General features: G+C 34.0%; 1 protein-coding gene across 1 annotated transcript in view; it reads left to right on the plus strand.

Annotated features, from left to right (window-relative positions):
* PPA2 (inorganic pyrophosphatase 2) overlaps positions 1-20,512 on the plus strand; it is a 127,798-nt gene that overhangs the window by 61,006 nt on the left and 46,280 nt on the right. Inside the window, exon 7 of the mRNA XM_051967443.1 lies at positions 15,739-15,865. Within this exon, the coding sequence (XP_051823403.1) occupies positions 15,739-15,865 (127 nt within the window). The remainder of the gene's footprint in view (positions 1-15,738; positions 15,866-20,512) is intronic.

Raw genomic sequence — 20,512 nt, forward strand, 5'->3', positions numbered from 1 at the left:
TTCTCTTTTTGTGAACACTTTACATAACAGCATAGGGTTTGCTTGTTCCTTAAACATATAAGAGAATTCACTCTGAATCTATTTGGATGTGAACTTTTTTTTCTTGGGAGTTCATTTATGACAAATTAATTTTTTCTTCCTGAGATTGGGCTTCATAGGTTCTGAATTTCATGTTGATTTCATGTTTATATATTTGTAAATGTTTATCCATTTTATTTAGATTTTCAGTTATGTTTTCATGTAAATATATATAGTAGCTTCTAATCATTTTCTCTCTTGTTTCACATATGCATTTTGGTTTCCTCATTTTCATTTTTTGCCTGGATAGTTTGGTTTTTTTCTTTTTTTCTTGATTAAATAAGCCAATTTTTTTTTTCTATTTTATTCTCTTAAAAATCCAGTTTTATTATTATTGATCAACTATGTTGGGGTTTTTTATTTTGCTTTGTTTTTAATTTTGCTTATATATTTTTTGATTTTAAGGATTTCTACTTTTGGGCTTATGATTAAGTCTGTTCAGATCTGACTGAATGACTGTACTACAACAATAGCCATAAATAGAGAGTCTAAAATGGAGTGCTCAAAGATCCATGTTTTTACCTTGTATCAATTTTAACATTAAAGTTGGACTAGATAGCTTATCAGGTTCTTTGCAACTATGAGATTCTATGATTTGTTTTATAATTGAGAGTTCTGAGCACTGTCTTATTGTGGTTAAACTCATAAAAATTAGATTTTTGTGCATATGCTATGTACCAATCTATTTTCAATACTAAAATTACTTAATTGCAAATAGATTGAATATACTGAAAGGTTTTAGTTTTGCAATTGATTTAAAAGTATAATTCATACCTTTTCTCTGACATTTGAGTTTTTTAAAACGTTTAGATGGATTATTTTGAATTAATAGCAGATTTATACTGACAATATAAATATCAACATCTAGCAAAATTTTATGAATAGCTGGAAATTTAAAAAAAAGTATTGAATTAATGAGTGAAAATTCATCAGTAATTTTTGTGGCACAAAGAACATATTGGAATTCTTTTAAATAGGTTGAGCATTTGATAAAAGTTGTTTTCTTTATACATTAAAAATGTTCCCAATATTTTAGTGTCATATTTTATTTTCTACATAAAAGTAGTAGAAAACAATCTTTTTTTTTTTTTTTTTTTCCCCAGGATTTATTTTAAATACTTAAGAAAAGGTGTTTTCTACTTGCAGCTAAGCAATTTGGGAAACTAGGTATCATAGATGAGAACTAAATATAGTTTATGCCTCAATTAAAAATATTTCAAATCTTTTCCTCTTAATACTACAGAAATTCTTTGGAGTCTAAAATGATGCATAAGACTATTTTGGTTTGATCAATGTCTAGTGCTGGTATATCTTTTAAACTTCAGGGCGCATAAATAGCTGTTACTTTGATTTTTGTAACCGTTTGGAAGCTACTTGAATTGTCAGGTTTTGTTTTGTTTTGTTTTTTTTTTTGATGCCAAATAAAAATAATCATGGACTATAACTCTGCTCTTGAGGAAATGTTTTGACTTATGAGTTTTAAAATTTAAAGTAATTTTTAGCAAATAGTGATTTCTCATTTCTATTTCTCAGAATTCCTTGTTTTTCATTTCATACTGGTCAAGTGGTAACTCTCTACTTGAAGCATTTCCTGATCATCTGCCCCATTGATACTAGTGGCCTTTCTCATCACATTGTATTTAATTTGAGTACACTTAAGAAGCACTTCTTGTGGCTCATTTTTCCATTCCTCTAATATTGTTTAATCAGGACCACAGAGGGTAGGTAGTTGATCACTCCTCCTCTCTGGGTTCTAAGGTTGCCTTTGAAATTTTTGGGGAGAGAAGTGATTTCTAGTACTGTTGCTTATGAACCCTACTGCTATACTTCTTATTGATTATCAATTATACAGATGTAGTTAATTGATATTTAGAAATGGCTATTAAGGAGGTATAGTAAAAACAATTATAATTGTGATTATAATTATAATTGAAGAGTAAGTTGATCATTGTGACTAGTAAACTCATAGATCCTGATTATTAGAAGACCTTTTCTTCCTTTGTGAGGTCTTCATGAAGTTTTCCTGTGGAATTTCTATCTCTCTGCAGGACTCTGAGGGTCAGAACACTTGTAGAATCTTGAAACCTACTCTTTTCTCCACATTGAAGAAGTTACATGTCTTTTCTCAGATCCTGGCTAAAAGTTTTATTATTCATCCAGGCTATCTGATGTTAGGGATTGGGAGTGGAAGAGTGTATGAAATTTATTCTAGGCTCCCTCTTTGCCTTTTTTTGCTCTATTTCTAGTTATAGGTACAGGGACTCCTTTTGGTTACAAGTATAAGGACTCCCAAAAACTACCCTTTTAAGCACTTGCTAGAATTTTCCTGGAAATCTCTTCTGCGATATATAAAGACTCAAATGTTATGTTTGATGCTTTCTATTATCCTGGTACATTTTGTCATTTGATTTCATCTAATGATTGAAAATACTTCACTTCCAATTTGATTAACTAGATTATTCAGATATAGTTAATGCCTCTGAATGATTGCTTAATTCCTCAACTCAAAGAGATATCCTCCTCTATTGAAGGTATCTAACCATAAAATAGCTTTTTAGAGACATATTAATTTAGGTTGAGCTGTATGAAATAGGACTGGCCAGTTCACTATCCCAGACTGTTGGAGGGCCGGACTATAGTAAAAACAAAAACTTTGTTTTGTGGGCCTTTAAATAAAGAAACTTCATAGCCCTGGGTGAGGGGGATAAATATCTTCAGCTGCTGCATCTGGCCCGCAGGCCGTAGTTTGAGGACCCCTGACCCAGCAGAATGCCTAACACATGCTAGATGCTTAATATATGTTTGGTATATTAATTACATGATTGATTACTGTTAATTTCATAAAAGTTGTTCCTTGAAGCTCTGAAACTCCAAGTATGGGTTCTTTTTGTGAATTTTTTTCTCTGGAATAGCCTAGTGTGACAGTAGAAACAGAGACAATGGCAACCAAATAAAGTAGTAAGCATGACATGTTTTCTTTTTATGCTGTTCAGTTTTTTTTCTTTCTGTTCTTTGTGAGTCTTCACCCCATCCTCTTGCTTTATCTTATATTCTTGTTTTGGAAGTCCAGTAATAAAGTTCTACCCATTCCCAAATCTGTAGGTGAATTCCTGTACTTTGGAAATTGTTGGGTGAACAGGAATGTCTTTGCTCATGATGAGTTCTGTGTTTGGAATGCCTCCCTCTCTATATTTATCTGCTAAATTCCTACCATCTTTTAAAAGTAAAACTAAAGCTAAACCTGAAAAGAATTACATGAATTGATGCTGAGTGAAGTGAGCAGAACCAGAATATTATATGCAGTTAACAACAACATTTTGCAATGATCAGCTGTGGTGGACTTAGCTCTTCCCAGCAATACAATGATCCATGACAATTTCATAAGACTCATGTTGGAAAATACTATCCAAATCCAGAGAAAGAACTATGAAGTATGAAGGCATATTGAAGCATACTATTTTTATCTTAAAAAAAAAATCTTTTTTTATCCCTTCTTGGGGAGGGGAGAGGGAGAAAAACTTGGAATTCAAATTCTTATAAAAATGAATGTTGAAAACTTATATTTACATGTAATTGGGGAAAAATAAAATACTGTTTACCAAAAGAAAAAAAAGAATTGTAGAAGGAAAAACAAAACAAAACAATAAAGAATAACTGAATCTCCATGAAGCCTTCCATGATTTCTTCAGTTGATAATGAATTTTTGCTTATAGACTTTACTTTTGTCTCCTTATTTTGTATATCTCAAACGTATTTTTGTATAGTCGTGTCTTGCTGTGTGTGGTGATTTTCTTCTTTTAAAATAATAATGGTTCTCTCTGGGAGCGAGCAGGTTTCTTGGGGAGATTTTCTGGAGGCAGCCTTAGTTTCAATTGATAGTAATAATCACCTCAAAATGCAGCCAGGTGATAAAAGTTCAGATCTTTTATTGTCTCCAATATAGCCTGGTTAGCTTTTCTTAGAGGCCTCTCTCTCTCCTTGGTTCTAAGAGCTCTTTCAGCTTTGTCCTTTGCTTCTGCCTCTGCCTCCAGCCAGCACCAAGCTGAATCTGTCTTGCCTCCGAAGAGCTCTTGCAGCTTTGTCCTTTGCTTCTGCCTCTGCCTCTAGCCAGCACCAACGTAAAAGTTGTAATGAATCTTTCTTGCCTCTGAGAGAGGGCTTTTGGCTCTCCCAGAGTTCTCTGTGTCTGGCCCAGAGTGTTCCTCTCCAATGTAATTCAGCTGAACTCTCCTCTAAGCTGAAGTAGCTAACTAACCCGAAGCTAAGAGCATCTTTATATATGCTTTCCCAAAGGTTGACTCCTCCTTCTGGAGGCACACCTAAGGGAGGTGTGAATTCACAAAGTTACAAAGTTTATTTTGTGAATCTCCCATGCTTGTGAACTCCAATGAGTAAAGGTGTGAACACAAGCATTGTATCAATACCTTGTTTCTTCTGGCCCATAACATCTCCTTATAGGATTAGAGCAATCATACTGAACCATGCTAAATTAGCTAATTATTGTCTCTATCAACTCTAATGACTTAACAATTTGTAAAGATTCCAACAGTTGTGTATTTATGTGTGTGTTTGTTGAATTGAGTTGAAGTGTTGAAAGGGAGTAATTCCGAAAATATGGTACTACTGGACACATATGGGCTGGTGAACCAAGCTAGCAAGGTTCAGGGCAGAGGTTATCTTTCTTTTCTTTCTTCCTTCCTCTCTCCTTCCTTCCTCCATTTCTTTCTTTTTCCTCTGATTATACTTACTGCTCTAAACACCACTACTGTCATTGAAATTACAGATCTTATCATTGAGATTACAGATATGAATCATGCTCATTCATTCATTGTCATTTGTTTCATCCCTATTGGACTGCTCTAACTAAATATCCATATGCATTTCAAACTCACCATGTACAAAAAGAAGTTCATATATTCCCCAACACACATTCTTCTATATTATCTTATTTCTACCTATAGTACCAACAACTTTGAAATTATATTTGAAGTTTTTTTCCTCCCACAGTCCACATAGCCATTTATTGTTGAATCTTGTCAATTCTACTACCGTAGCATCTCTTATATACATCCTCTCTTCACTTATATAGTTTCTCATCTTTCAGGTCTTCTTCACCTCTTATGTGGAATAGCTGACTAGTGTGTTGAGTTTCATATCTGTTTAATTCATTCTTGTGTTGGATAATTTTTCAATTGTTTCCAACTCTTTGTAACTCCATTTGGGATTTTCTTGACAAAGATATTGGCACCTCTTATTTGGAATAGCTGACTAGTTGGTCTTCCAATGTTGAGTTTCTTATCTGTTTAATTCATTCTCATGTTGGATAGTTTTTCACTTGTGTCCAACTCTTTGTAACTCCATTTGGGGTTTTCTTGGCAAAGATATTGGAGTGTTTTGTCAATTCCTTTTCTAGCTCATTTTACAGATGAGGAAACTGAAGCAAACAGGGTTGTCACCTCCCAGGATCATATAGCTAGTAAGTGAAGCAAAATTTGAATTTAATAGGATGAGTCTCCCTAACTTCAGGCCTGGCACTTTATTTACTGTACCATCTAGTTGCCCACTTAATTTTCTATACATCTGCAAATTGATGTTTACTAAATATAATTTTTTTTAAATTTTAAATGTTTTATTTTTTATTTACATGTAAAATAATTTTCAATGTTCATTTTTGCAAGATTTTGAATTTAATTTTTTTCTCCCTTTCTCTTTTGCTTCCCCCATCCCTATAAGATAGCATGCAATCTGACTTAAGTCATACAAGCACAGCATTTTTAACATATTTCCATATGAGGTATGTTGGGAAAGAAAAATCAGGTCTGTCCCTTAGGCATGTGTTTTCACAAACTTTGGGTAATTGAATGTTTGTGAGGAGTGGGAGAGAAGGGAGAGATGGAAATAATTTCAGTACTTTGCATTATTCCTAATTCCATTTTCAATTCTAAAATCTTGTATTTTCTCAAATTACTATTTTTTTTATCTTTTAATTTTCACATATGATTTTCTATCTTTACAGTCTTTTATTTGTCTTGTGATTTTTAAAAACATTTTCAGCTCTTGTTTAACTTTTTTCAAATGTTAGCAAACAACAATTCTGTGGATACTTAAAGAATTTCATTTTATATTCCTTATATCTGGTATATTTGCTAATTTACTTATTTACTCAAGAAGGCATTAATTTGAATCCTTCTTACTTACACAGGTTGAGTGACCTGGGAAAGTCACATAGCTTCTCTTGGTCTCAATTTCTCTATTTGTAAAATGGGGAATGATAAAAGTATCTACTTCATATCACTGTCATCAGGAAAAATATCTTCTGCTGGAAATTTGTTAACACTCCAAATATTTGTGGATTCTTTCATACTAAGTTTTTTAAGGAATTGTTTTCTTTTTCAATTTCATTAAATCTATTTTGTAAGGAGTTATATACTTTTTCCATCTTGTCAAATCTATTTTATAAGTAATTATATGATTTTTCCATTTCACTAAATCTATTTTTAAAGAGTTCAGATAATTTCTGTGTTCCTTTTCCAAAATCTCTTGCAAAGTTCTCATTTCCTTTTCCTATTTTTCTTCTAACTCTTTTAGGATCTTTTTTGAATTCTTCATAGAGAGCCTTGTGAGATGGGAATCTACAGATATCATCCTTTGGGGCTTCATTAGGAGATGATTTGTCTTTAGCATCCTTAGGGTTTGAAGTCTGTTTTTCTCTTACTCCATAAAAGCTATCTATCGTCAGAGTTCTTTTTGCTTTTTTGCTCCCCCCCTTTTTTTTTTAAAGGTTGAGGTCTGCTCTTAGGGCAAAAGGGAGAATGTCCCAACCTTCCTCTACAGGTAACAGGCTGCGTGGGCCAGTGTTGACACTGTTGGTGCTGACTTACTTTTTCACTTCAAAATTAGTTCAGAGGCTTGATCTGTTGTTGATCTGAGGGACACCAGGAAGAGCTCAAAGACCTATCTACTCTGCGCCATCTTGACTCTGCCCTCTGCCAAATCTACTTTTTAAGGAGTTATTGTCTTCATTCTATTTTTTGTGCTTTGTTTTGTGGGATATTGGTTTTTCCAAACTGTTGACTTTTTTCCCCATAATTTTCTTGCCTAGTTCTCATTTCTTTTCCCTATTTTCTTCTAACTCTTTTATTCGATTTTTAAAATCCTTTTTGAGCTCTTCAAAGAGAACCTTTTGAGCTTGAGACCAATTAATATCTTTTCTTAAAGCTTTATATGTAAACATTTTGCCATTGCCATCCTCTTCTGGGTTTGTGCTCTGATCTTCCAAGTCACTATAGTAGTTTTTTATAAGCAGGGCTCCTTTTTCTTTTTTGCTCATTATTAAAAGTTGAGCTCTGCAAGAGAAACATAAAAAGGTAAAAAGGAAGGAACTCTTGAGAACTATATTTCTGTTATGGCTGTACTTAGAGAATGTGTATAATTTGATTTTTTTTATGATAATATAATAAACTGGAGGTGGAAAGGGGATCACACTACAAGAAAAGGAAAAAGGAGGTAAAATACATCTCACCAAGAGGAAAAGAAAACCTATTATAGTTGATGGAAAGAAGGGAAGGAGATGAGCATTGTGTGAATCTTACTGTCATCAGATTTGTTATCACAAAGAAACTTGTCTCATCTTATAGGGAAGTAGGAGGGAAAGGGGGAAAGGAAAGGGAAAGATGGGAAAGGTGTAAAAAAGGAGGAGGAGTTCTAAAGGAGGAGGACTATTTGAGGGAGGTAGTCATCAAAAGGAAAATACTGGGAAGGAGGGAAAGGGGATAGGAAAGAAAAAAGCATAATCTAGGGTAAATAAGATGGCAGGAAATACAGAATTAGTTATTTTAACTGTGAATGTGAATGGGATGAACACCTCCATAAAATGGAAGTGGATAGAAGATTGGATTAAAAGCCCAAATCCTACAATATGTTGTTTACAAGAAACACATTTAAAGCATAGTGATGGATACAGAGTAAAGGTAAAGAGCTGGAGCAGAATATACTATGTTTCAGGTGAAGAAAAAAAGCAGGGATAGCAATCCTGATCTCAGATCAAGTAAAAGCAAAGATAGATCTAATCAAAAGAGATAAGAAGGAAACTATATCTGGCTAAAGGGTACCATAAGTAATGAAGCAATATCAGTACTAAACGTATATGCATCAAATGGTATAGCTTGGAAATTCTTAGAGGAGAAGTTAAGAGAGATGCAAGAAGAAATAGACAGCAAAACTGTACTACTGGGGAATCTCAACCTTGCTCTCTCAGAACTAGATAAATTGAATCATTAAATAAATAAGAAAAAAGTTAAGGAGTTAAACAAAATATTAGAAAATATCTTTGGAGAAAATTAAATGGAGACAGAAAGGAGTTTACTTTTTTCTCAGAGACTGATGCAACTTATATAAAAATTGACCATGTGTTAGGGCATAAAAACCTCAAAATGAAATGCAGAAAGGCAGGAATAGTAAATGCATTTTTTTTTCAGAACATGATGCAATAAAAATCACATGCAATATAAAGCCAGGAGAAAATAAACCAAAAAGTAATTGGAAACTAAATAATCTCATCCTAAAGAATAGGGAATGGGTAAAACAGAAAATCATAGACACAATAATTTCATGCAAGAGAATGACAGTAATGAGACAACATATCAAAATTTGTGGGATGCAGCTAAAATGGTAATAAGGGGAAATTTTATATCTCTAGATGCTTACATGCATAAAATAGAGAAAGAAAAAATCAATGAATTGGGCTTGCAACTAAAAAAGCTACAAAAAGAACAACCCCCCCCAATCAAATATCAAACTTGAAATTCTAAAAATAAAAGGAGAGATTAATAAAACTGAAAGTTTTAAAAAAAGCAACTGTTGAATTAATAAGTAAAACTGAAAGTTGTTTTTTTCCCCATAAAATAGATAAACCTTTAGTTAATTTGATTAGTAAAAGGAAAGTCTCAAAAATAAAAAGGGAGAACTTTCCACCAAGGAAGAGGAAATTCAAGCAATAATTAGGAGTTACTTTGCCCAGCTTTATGTCAATAAATTCGACAACCTAAGTGAAATGGAAGAATATCTACAAAAATGTAGATTGCCTAGATTAACAGAAAGAGGAAATAAGTTACTTAAATAGTCCCATTTTAGAAGAAATAATAGAACAAGCTATGAAACAACTCCCTAAGAAAAAATCCTCAGGACCAGATGGATTTATATATGTGAATTGTACCAAATATTTAAAGAACAATTAACTCCAATACTATATAAACTATTTGAAAAAATAGGTAACGAAGGAGTCCTACCAAATTCCTTTTATGACACAGACAAGGTACTGATACCTAAATCAGATAGGGCAAAAACAGAGAAAGAAAATTATAGATCAATCTCCCTAATGAATATTGATGCAAAAGTCTTAAATAAAATATTAACAAAGAGATTACAGAAAATCATCCCCAGGATAATACACCATGACCAAGTAGGATTTATATGTAGGGCTAGTTCAATATTAGAAAAATTATTAGCATAATTGACTATATCAATAACCAAATTAACAAAAAACATAATTATCTCAATAGCTGTAGAAAAAGCATTTGATAAAATCCAACACCCATTCCTATTAAAAACACTAGAGAGTATAGGAGTAAATAGACTTTTCCTTAAAATAGTAGCATCTATTTAAAACCATCAGCAAGCATCATATGTAATGGTGATAAACAGGAACCTTTCCTAATAAGATCGGGGTGAAACAAGGTTGCCCACTATTACCATTACTATTCAATATTGTATTAGAAATGTTTTAGAGTAGGTAATGAGGAAACCAAATTTCAATCTTTGCAGATGATATGATTATATACTTGGAGAATCCTAGAGAATCAACTAAGAAACTATTAGAAATAATTTGCAACTTTAGCAAAGTTGTAGGATACAAAATAAATCCACATAAATCATCAGCATTTTTATACATCACTCACAAAATCCAATAGCAAGAGATACAAAAAGAACTTCCACTTAAAATAACTGTCAATAGTGTAAAATATTTGGGAATGTATCTGGCAAGGGGAAGTCAGGAACTATATAAGCAAAGCTACAAAAGTTTTCAACACAAATAAAGTCAGATCTAAACAACTGGAAAAATATCAAGTGCTTTTGGATAGGCTGAGCAAATATAATAAAGATGACAATACTACCTAACTTATTTATTTAGTGCTATACCATTCAAACTCCCAAGAAACTATTTTACTGATGTAGAAAAAATAACAAAATTCATTTGGAAGAACAAAAAGTCAAGAATTTTAAAGGAATTAATGAAAAAAAAAAAAGCAAATGAAGGTAGCCTAATTATACCAGATCTAAAACTATATTGTAAAGCAGTATTCATCAAAACCATTTGGTACTGGCTAAGAAATAGAGTAGTTAATCAGTAGAATAGGTTAGGTTCACAGGACAAAATAGTAAATGACTATAGTAATCTAGTGTTTGACAAACCCAAAGACTCTAGCTTTTGGGATAAGAACTTACTATTTGACAAAAACTGCTGGGAAAAATTGGAAAGTAGTATGGTAGAAACTAGGTATTGACCCACACCTAACACCGTATACCAAGCTAAGGTCGAAATGGGTTCATGATCTAAACATAAAGAGTGATATTATAAACAAATTAGAAGAATATAGGATAGTTTACCTCTCAGATCTGTGGAGGAGGATGTAATTTGTGACCAAAGAAGAACTAGAGATCATTATTCATCACAAAATAGATAATTTTGATTGTATTAAATAAAAAATTTTTGTATAAGCAAAACTAATGCAGATAAGATCAAAAGGGAAGCAATAAACTGGGAAAACATTTTTACATTCAAAGGTTCTGATAAAGGCCTCATTTCTTTTTTTTTTTTTTTTAAATTTTAAATTTTTATTTAATAATTACTTTATATTGACAGAATCCATGCCAGGGTAATTTTTTTACAACATTATCCCTTGCACTAATTTCTGTTCCTATTTTTCCCCTCCCTCCCTCCACCCCCTCCCCTAGATGGCAAGCAGTCCTATATATGTTGGATATGTTGCAGTATATCCTAGATACAATATATGTTTGCAGAACCGAACAGTTCTCTTGTTGCATAGGGAGAATTGAATTCAGAAGGTATAAATAACCCGGGAAGAAAAACAAAAATGTAGATAGTTCACATTCGTTTCCCAGTGTTCTTTCTTTGGGTGTAGCTGCTTCTGTCCATCATTTATCAATTGAAACTCAGGTCTCTTTGTCAAAGAAATCCACTTCCATCAAAATATGTCCTCATACAATATCGTTGTCGAAGTGTATAATGATCTCCTAGTTCTGCTCATTTCACTTAGCATCAGTTCATGTAAGTCTCACCAGTCCTCTCTGTATTCATCCTGCTGGTCATTTCTTACAGAACAATAATATTCCATAACATTCATATACCACAATTTACCCAGCCATTCTCCAATTGATGGGCATCCATTCATTTTCCAGTTTCTAGCCACTACAAATAGAGCTGCTATAAACATTTTGGCACATACAGGTCCCTTTCCCTTCTTTAGTATTTCTTTGGGATATAAGCCCAATAGAAACACTGCTGGGTCAAAGGGTATGCCCAATTTGATAACTTTTTGGGCATAATTCCAGATTGCTCTCCAGAATGGTTGGATTCGTTCACAACTCCACCAACAATGCATCAGTGTCCCAGTTTTCCCGCATCCCCTCCAACATTCATCATTATTTTTTCCTGTCATCTTAGCCAATCTGACAGGTGTGTAGTGGTATCTCAGAATTGTCTTAATTTGCATTTCTCTGATCAATAATGATTTGGAACACTCTTTCATATGAGTGGTAATAGTTTCAATTTCATCCTCTGAAAATTATCTGTTCATATCCTTTGACCATTTATCAATTGGAGAATGGCTTGATTTCTTATAAATTTGAGTCAGTTCTCTATATATTTTGGAAATGAGGCCTTTATCAGAACCTTTAACTATGACGATGTTTTCCCAGTTTGTTGCTTCCCTTCTAATCTTGTTTGCATTAGTTTTGTTTGTACAAAGGCTTTTTAATTTGAAGTAATCAAAATTTTCTATTTTGTGATCAGTAATGGTTTCTAGTTCATCTTTGGTCACAAATTTCTTTCTCCTCCACAAGTCTGAGAGATAAACTATCCTGTGTTCCTCTAATTTATTTATAATCTCGTTCTTTATGCCTAGCTCATGGACCCATTTTGATCTTATCTTGGTATATGGTGTTAAGTATGGGTCCATGCCTAATTTCTGCCATACTAATTTCCAATTATCCCAGCAGTTTTTATCAAATAATGAATTCTTTTCCCAGAAATTAGGGTCTTTGGGTTTGTCAAACACTAGATTGCTATAGTTGATTATTCTGTCTTGTGAACCTAACCTTTTCCACTGATCCACTAATCTATTTCTTAGCCAATACCAAATGATTTTGGTGACTGCTGCTTTATAATATAATTTTAGATCAGGTACAGCTAGAAAGGCCTCATTTCTAAAAGATATAATTAATTCAAATTTATAAGAATTCAAGCCATTCTCCAATTGATAAATAGTCAAAGGATATGAACAATTTTCAGATAAAGAAATTGAAACTATCTCTAGTAATATGAAAAGTGCTCCAAATCACTATCAGAGAAATGCAAATTAAGACAACTCTGAGATACCACTACACACCTCTCAGATTGGTTAAGATGACAGGAAAAGATAATGATGAATGGTGGAGGGGATGTGGTGAAACTGTGACACTGATACATTGTTAGTGGAACTGTGAACGGAACCCACCATTTTGGAGAGCTATTTGGAACTATGATCAAAAAGTTATCAAACTTTGCATACCCTTTGATCCAGCAGTATTTCTCTTAGACTTATATCCCAAAGAGATCTTAAAGGAGGGAAAGGGACCCACATTTGCAAAAATGTTTGTGGCAGCCCTTTTTGTAGCATTTAGAAACTGTAAACTAAATGGATGCCCATCAGTTGAAGAAGGACTGAATAAATTGTGATATATAAATGTTATGGAATATTATTGTTCTATAAGAAATGACCAATAGGGCGATTTCAGAGAGGCTGGAGAGACTTACATGAACTGATGTTAAGTGAAATGAGCAGAACCAGGAGATCATTATACACGGCAACAAAACTATACAATGATCAATACTTATGGACATGGTTCTCTTCAACAGTGAGATGATTCAAATCAGTTTAGTGATGAAGAAAGCTATATACATACACCCAGAGAGAGGCCTGTGGGAACAGTGTGGACCACAACATAGCATTTTTACCCTTTTTGTTATTGTTTACTTGAATTTTTGTTTTCCTTCTCAGGTTTTTTTTTTTTTTTTCTTTCTAGATCAGCTTTTTCTTTTTCTTTCTAACTGTATAAATACCTATATATATATTGGATTTAATGTATATTTTAACATATTTAACATGGACTACCTGCCATCTAGGGGAAGGGGTGATGGGAAGGAGGGGAAAATTAGAAACAAAGTTTTTCAAGGGTCAGTGTTGAAAAATTACCCATGCATATGTTTTGTAAACAAAAAGCTTTAAAAAAAAAAAAAAGTTGAGCTCTGCTCCTAAGACACAGGGGAGACTATTCCAAGATTATTTTGCAAGGGAATAGCAGTTTTTTTTTAATGGCTTTCTCTGATGGTGGTTGTGATGCTGCAGATTTTTCCACTGTGCTGGTTTGGCCTGACTTAGTGCTTCCAGGGGCTCAGAATTTATCTTCTGAGATTGGATGTGAAGTCTCACAGTTGGCCTGCTGAACCAAGGGCCTATTTAGCCATGACAGAGGTCGCTCCACTGTTGGTCTGTACTTTGGCTAGGAGCCTCCCACTAGATTCCCCACACTGTGCTTATGCTGAGCTCCATTCTTTTTTTGTCTAACTGAGGCAGATCTTTTTTTGATGTTCCTTCAAGATAGTTTAAGCTGAAAAATTGTTTCACTCCAAATTTTTGTGGATTCTGTCTCTCCAGAATCTGTTGAAGGTTGATCTAGCATTTTTTCTGAGAGAAACTGAGAGAATTTAGACAACTTCCTGTCTTCTGTCTACCAACTTGGCTCCCTTTTGAGTTACTTTTTATGTTCATCAGTCTTTATTTAATTCTAGTCAACTGTGTGTGTGTGTGTGTATGTGTGTGTGTGTGTGTGTGTGTGTGTTTTTGTGTGTCATTTTATATTATTCAGTCTGTTGTGGAGGACTCGGGGAACTGGAATTGAGGATAAGATCCTATCTTTATTTGATTCATAGATGTCATACTGATTGCAGGAAGTTGACATGTAGGATGGCAGAATTAGGATCTAAAAAATTCTTAGCAGGTTAGAACAATAGGCCATAACCAATAAGATGCAATTTAGTAGGAATTAAGGTAAAACTTTTTAGATTTGGGTTTGAAAATTTAGTCCGGTTGGATTTGGTAAAAGTTTTGAAAAAGGTCTGGACCACAATCCATAGTATGAGACAACAAACTTTCATTGGCTTCTGAAAAAACCTAGTATGATCTCTTAGTCAACAAATATTTATTAACTGCTTACTCTATGCCAGGCACTGTGCCAAGCACTGGGAATCCAAATATAAATAAAAAAGACAGTCTCTGCCTACAAGGAGCTTACAGTCTGATGTGTAGAATAAATAAGATAAAGGGAAGAAAGGAGGTGGTGGTGGTAGAATGGAGATGGAGGAGTGGGTAGAGAAAGGGATATTCCAACAAGGTTCCTTCCAGTTTTAAATAAATGAGCTTAAATGCCAGGGCCAGGTCTGGAGCTACTACTATATTTTGTTGAATTGGATTGCTGGCTGATTTTATATCTGATTATATTATATATTAATATTTATTATATTATATATTATATCTTGAAACTGCTGGACTCACTGTTAAAGGCTTTAAAATATCAAGAGAACTACATGGGTTTAGTGAAAAGTTTAAACCAAAGTCTAACTTGAGATGGGAAGGATTGAGTGAAATCTTTCTCCTGGAAATTGTCTAAACTGAGTGTCTCAGGAATATGAATATGAAAGTTATGGAATTCATAGAATAAAATGTGGGATGGATCAGCAAGTACTAATCACTGACTTTTCTTTTTCTTTAACTGTAGAGACTCATGATCTAGTCTCCAAAGTTCAGACATCAAGTATTTGATGTTAGCACACTAAAGTGACACACATTATTTTGGTTAACAAGGCAAGCACAGCATTTTAACAACCCATAAATATGTCCCTGAGGCACTTGATTCTATGAAGGGTATACTGAGGCACGCTTTTTTTTTTTAGCTTGTTTTGAATTATTATACTTTTTTTTTTATCACTACCCTGTCTAAAGTCTTTTAAAAGATTTTTCATGGCTTAGGGAGACAGTATCCTGCTTCAATAGATAGAGAACTGCCCTTAGGATTAGGAAGATGTGGGTTAAAATCTTATCTCTGACATGTTGGGTACATGATCTGAGCTCTCAGTGACTTAGGCAGCTCTTTAAGACCTGAAGTTTTAGAGAAGCTACTGATCAATATTGGTAGTAGAAGTTCCTTTCTTGGAATTCTCTGCTTCGATGAAATTACAGCAGTGGTTTAAAAAAAGATCAAACAGCTCCAAATCCTGTGTAGACTCTTCTAACATTTGTCTAATGCTGAAATTCTTCTTTGAAGGTTCGTGCTCGTGGTGAGATTATTCAGGTGAAGATCCTTGGAATTTTGGCTCTTATTGATGAGGATGAGACAGATTGGAAGTTAATTGCCATCAGTATGGATGACCCAGAAGCCTCCAAATTCCACAGTAAGTCTTAAACCATTTCAGGAAATTAAGCCAAGTGTAAGGGTTGCAAAAGAATTCTGGGAACTGAAATGAGAGCTTTATTGCTTGGAGTTTATTTGATTAAAAGCCAGATTTGTATAGTCTGCCTTTATTTTCTCTGCAGTAATGAAATAAGCATTGGAATAAGATGGTGTCTGACTTGTGTCATACTGATAGGAGATGCAGAAGAGAAAAGCATACCAATAGTCAAATGATGTTTCAGACTGAATGTATATGCTCTGTATATGTATGGCTTAGTTCTCCAGGATTTATAGTTTTTAAGAGATCAAAGTGTTTTAAGAGTTGACAAGAAGTGTGATTGTAATTGTGTAATTGTGTAAGTGTATAATTGCACATGGGAATTTTTAAACTTCTTAGGGCAGTTTTGGGAAATAATATTGGCATATTGGCACACCCATGACATTTCTCTCTTCTGGCAAAAGGGGAGAACAACAATGAAAAGAAATAATATTAGAAGACACATTTAGTATTATTCCTGCTCAGGTGAGTATCTTCAGGACATTGCGGGACATGGAAGGACTCTATCCATATCATATGTCATTGTGAGGATAGATGGGCTCCTGTACTCAAAATTGTGATGATTTCAAATTTTCTTTTTCTGGACTTTTGCCTTCTTTGGTTAGTCCTTTCCTCCTTTCTCAGTATCAGTCCTCTCCCTATCTTTAGGAACCAGATCCTTTGGCTCTGGGTGTGTCTTCTCATTGTCTGCTAAAGTGGAACATGGTGGAGAGTCATGAATTAATATAATGCCAGTTTTCCCAGTACTCTTAAAAGTCCTCAAACAAGTTATTTGAAATCAAGGTGATTACAGTTAAAAATCAAAATAAATAACATGAACCAATGAGATCCTTAATTACCCAAGAATTATCCAGGGGTAATTATGAAGGGAGTTTGTGATCTAAAAGTTGGTATGCAATTGGATGAGCCACTTGTGGAATTGGCTTATTAGTACAATATCTTAGATAGACACTATAGGGAAACAACAGATTGACTTTAGGAAATTCCTTTTACTGAACTCAATCTTCTTTGAGATAATTCTTTCAATTATTATTATTGTATTATTTTTGTATGAATGTCATAGAAGTCAACAACATAGAAGTGCCTGCTACATGTTAAGCACTGTGCTAAGCACTAGGGATGCAAAGAAAGTCAAGCACGGCTCATCCTCTTAAGAAGTTCACAATATAGTAGAGGAAACAACATGGAAACAACTTGGAAGTTGTTATATGCAAGTTAAATTGGGGGTTGTTTCAGAGGGAAGGCAGTAGTATTAAGGAGAAGAATTCAAGGAAGGTTTCTTTCAGAAGATGAGATTTTAGCTGGCATCCAGAGAAAATGAAGGGAGATAATATACCCTGTACAAGGAATGGCAAGAAAGCTAGTCTCTAAATTGTATAGTATGTGGAGGATAATAAGATGGAAGAATATTGTAAAATTAGGAAAGGCCCAGGTTAAGAATGGACTTGAACTCCAAAAGGGAAGTTTTTCTATTTGATCTGGGAAGTAATAAGGAAGCACTGTAGCTTATTGAATAGGTTCATGACATCTTTTGGAAGATCATTTTGACAACTGAGTAGAGGACAGATTGAAGTGGGAAGAGACTTAAAGCAGGGAGACCTACCAGGAGGATATTGTAACAGTCTAGGCATGAACTGCTAAGGACTTGTACTATGGTGAGAAATGTCAAAAGGGAGATGGACATGATTTGACAGCTGACGAGATATGGGGAATGAGAGAGAGTGAGGAGTTGACTGGGAAGGTGATGGTGTGCTTAATAATGGGCAAATTAAGACGAGAGTTTGGGAGAAAAATAATGAATTCACTTTTGGATATCTTGAGTTGAAAATGTGATTTGCATTTATTATCATGAAAAAATGCTTTAAATCACTTTTAATTAGAGAAATACAAATTAACACAACTCTGAAGTACCATGTCATACTATCATTTTTGATGCAGGAAAACTGGGACACTGATGCATTGTTGATGAGGTTGTGAAGTGATCCAGCCATTCTGGAGAGCAATTTGTAACTATGTTCAAAAAATTATCAAACTGTGCATACCCTTTAATACAGCAATGCTACTAAAGGGTCTGCATCCCAAAGAGATCATAAAAAAGGGAAAAGGACTCACATATGTAAAAATGTTTATAGCAGCTCTTTTTGTGGCAGCAAAAAAATTAAATTGAAAAATGAGTGGGTGCTCATCAATTGGGGAATGGCTTAATAAGTTATAGTATATTAAAGTAATGGAATATTACTGTTCTATAAGAAGTGATGAGCAGGCTGATTTTAGAAAAGACTGTAAAGACTTATGTGAACTGATGCTGAATGAAGTGAGTAGAACCAGGAAAATAGTATATATTGCTGTGGCAATGGCAAGATTGTATCATGATCAACTATGATAGACTTAGTTCTTCTCAGCAATTCAGTGATCCAAGGCTATTCTGGTATTCTCTGGATAGAAAATGCTATTAGTATCCAGAGAGAGAATTATTGAGATTGAATGTGGCTCAACGCATAGTGTTTTTACTTTTTTTTTCTTATGGTTTTTACCTTTTGTTATTATTTTTCTCTCTCAACATGACTCATATGTAAATATGTAAAAAAAGAATGCATATGCATACCCTCCCCCAAAATAAATGAAAATGTTTATTGTATATCAGTTTGAGATGTCTAGTGATAGACAGTTGGAGATTTGAAATTGGAGCTCAGTAGAGATTAGTACTGGATAAATAGATCTGAGAGTCATCTGCATAGAGACAATAATTGAATCAATAGGAACTGATGAGATTTCTGAGCAAAATAGTATGAAAGGAGAAAAAAAAGGGTCTAGGATTTGGGGACAATGATTAGTGAATACGTCTTGAATAAATAACCAGCAAAGGTCATAGGTGGGTGTTCAGGTAGGTAGGAGGAGAACCAGGAGAAGGCAGTGTCATGATAATCCAAAGACAAGAGAGTGATTGCCAATGTCAAAGGCAGCAGAGAGATTAAGAAGACTGAGAATTAACAAAAGGCAATTAGAATTAACAAGAGATCATGGACAATTTTGGAGAAGGCTATTTAACAATCATTACAGGAGGCAGCTAGGTGGCGCAGTGGATAGAGCACCAACCCTGAAGTCAGGAGGACCTGAGTTCAAATGTGGTCTCAGACACTTAACACTTCCTAGCTGTGTGACCCTGGGAAAGTCACTTAACCCCAATTGCCTCAGCAAAAACCAAAAAAACAATCATGTCAGAAACCAGACTATGGAAAGAGAATTAAAAAGAGAGTGATTCGAAATGAAAAAGAGGAGAAGAGAAGAACATAATTCTTAGCTAATGGCCTTTTTTTTCTCCAGTGAAATGTGAAGTAAGATTTTTAGCTGAAAGAGTGATGTAGGAAACCCACTGGATTTCTGAGGTGGGATGAAAATATTTGGAAAATCTTTTCTATTTAATGAAATGGTGAATCAATTACAGTGTAGAAGTATTGTCTTGCTACACTGAGGAATTCTGTTGAAATTACCACTATAGCAGTTAGTCTATCCATCATGTCTCTTGTGAACAGCTGACCTCTCTTTCTTATAATATAGATCTTTGACGATGTCTTCTTATATGCTATTTGCCATATATAGGTCATTGTTGCTGTATTCCACATCAATCATATATTCTTTTGGTATTCTTTGGAGAATCTATAGTTTGGGTTCCTATGATATGTTGTCCTAAGATTCATTGTCATAGGGAGCAGAGCTTTAGAAATGGAAGGATTTAATAGGTTATCTAATACAATGCCCTCAATTTATCAATAAGGAAAGAGAGGTCCAGAGAGGACAATTGACTTGCCCATGTTTCCAGAGATATTAAATGACAGAATGTCACTGACTGATCCTTATACCTGTAATTCACTCCCTATCTTCACCTCATAGAATCTCTTTTCCATTAAAATGCTGCTCATATATCATCATTTACATGAAGCCTTTACTGATTCCTCTAATTGCTAGTGTTCTTCTTCCCAAACTACCCTGTATTTAACTATCTTGTATTTATTTCCATTTTATTTATCCATAAATGAATTTGTTGCCTCCTTCATTAGAATGTGAGTTCTTTGAGAATAGGGATTGCACTTGTGCCCCCTATAGTAGTTTCATAGGCTATAGTACTTTCATAGGCAGGGCTTAAATAAATGCTTAATGATTAATTTTATATCATTCATACATTTTTAAAAAAGCTATTATTATTTTTTTTTTACAATAATGAACAGCTTAGAAATATTTAAAACATTGAAAAGTTTCCACTAATTGATCTGTCTTTCTCATGTTCAATTCTGGGCCCAGTTTATTTATTATCTATCTTCAGCATATAGCCAAGCATTCTTCCATCTTCTCTTTTCTTCCCTCTCTCAAGTGAGGAGTGGGAATTCCTTTCAAGGACTGAGTCAAAGAGGTAGGGAATGGAAGATTGGAGGAATAATGATGCAACATTCAGGGAAGTTTGGCTGAAAGGTAGAGTATGCAAAAGAGAATTGCGTGAAATAAGTTTGGAAAGAGTAATCCAGAATTTAAATGGTAGTGGAGTCACTTGAGGTTCTTGAGCAGAGGAGTAATAAAATGATTAGACTTGTGTTG

Source organism: Antechinus flavipes, chromosome 6, assembly GCF_016432865.1.
Source record: "Antechinus flavipes isolate AdamAnt ecotype Samford, QLD, Australia chromosome 6, AdamAnt_v2, whole genome shotgun sequence".
Lineage (NCBI taxonomy): Eukaryota > Metazoa > Chordata > Mammalia > Dasyuromorphia > Dasyuridae > Antechinus > Antechinus flavipes.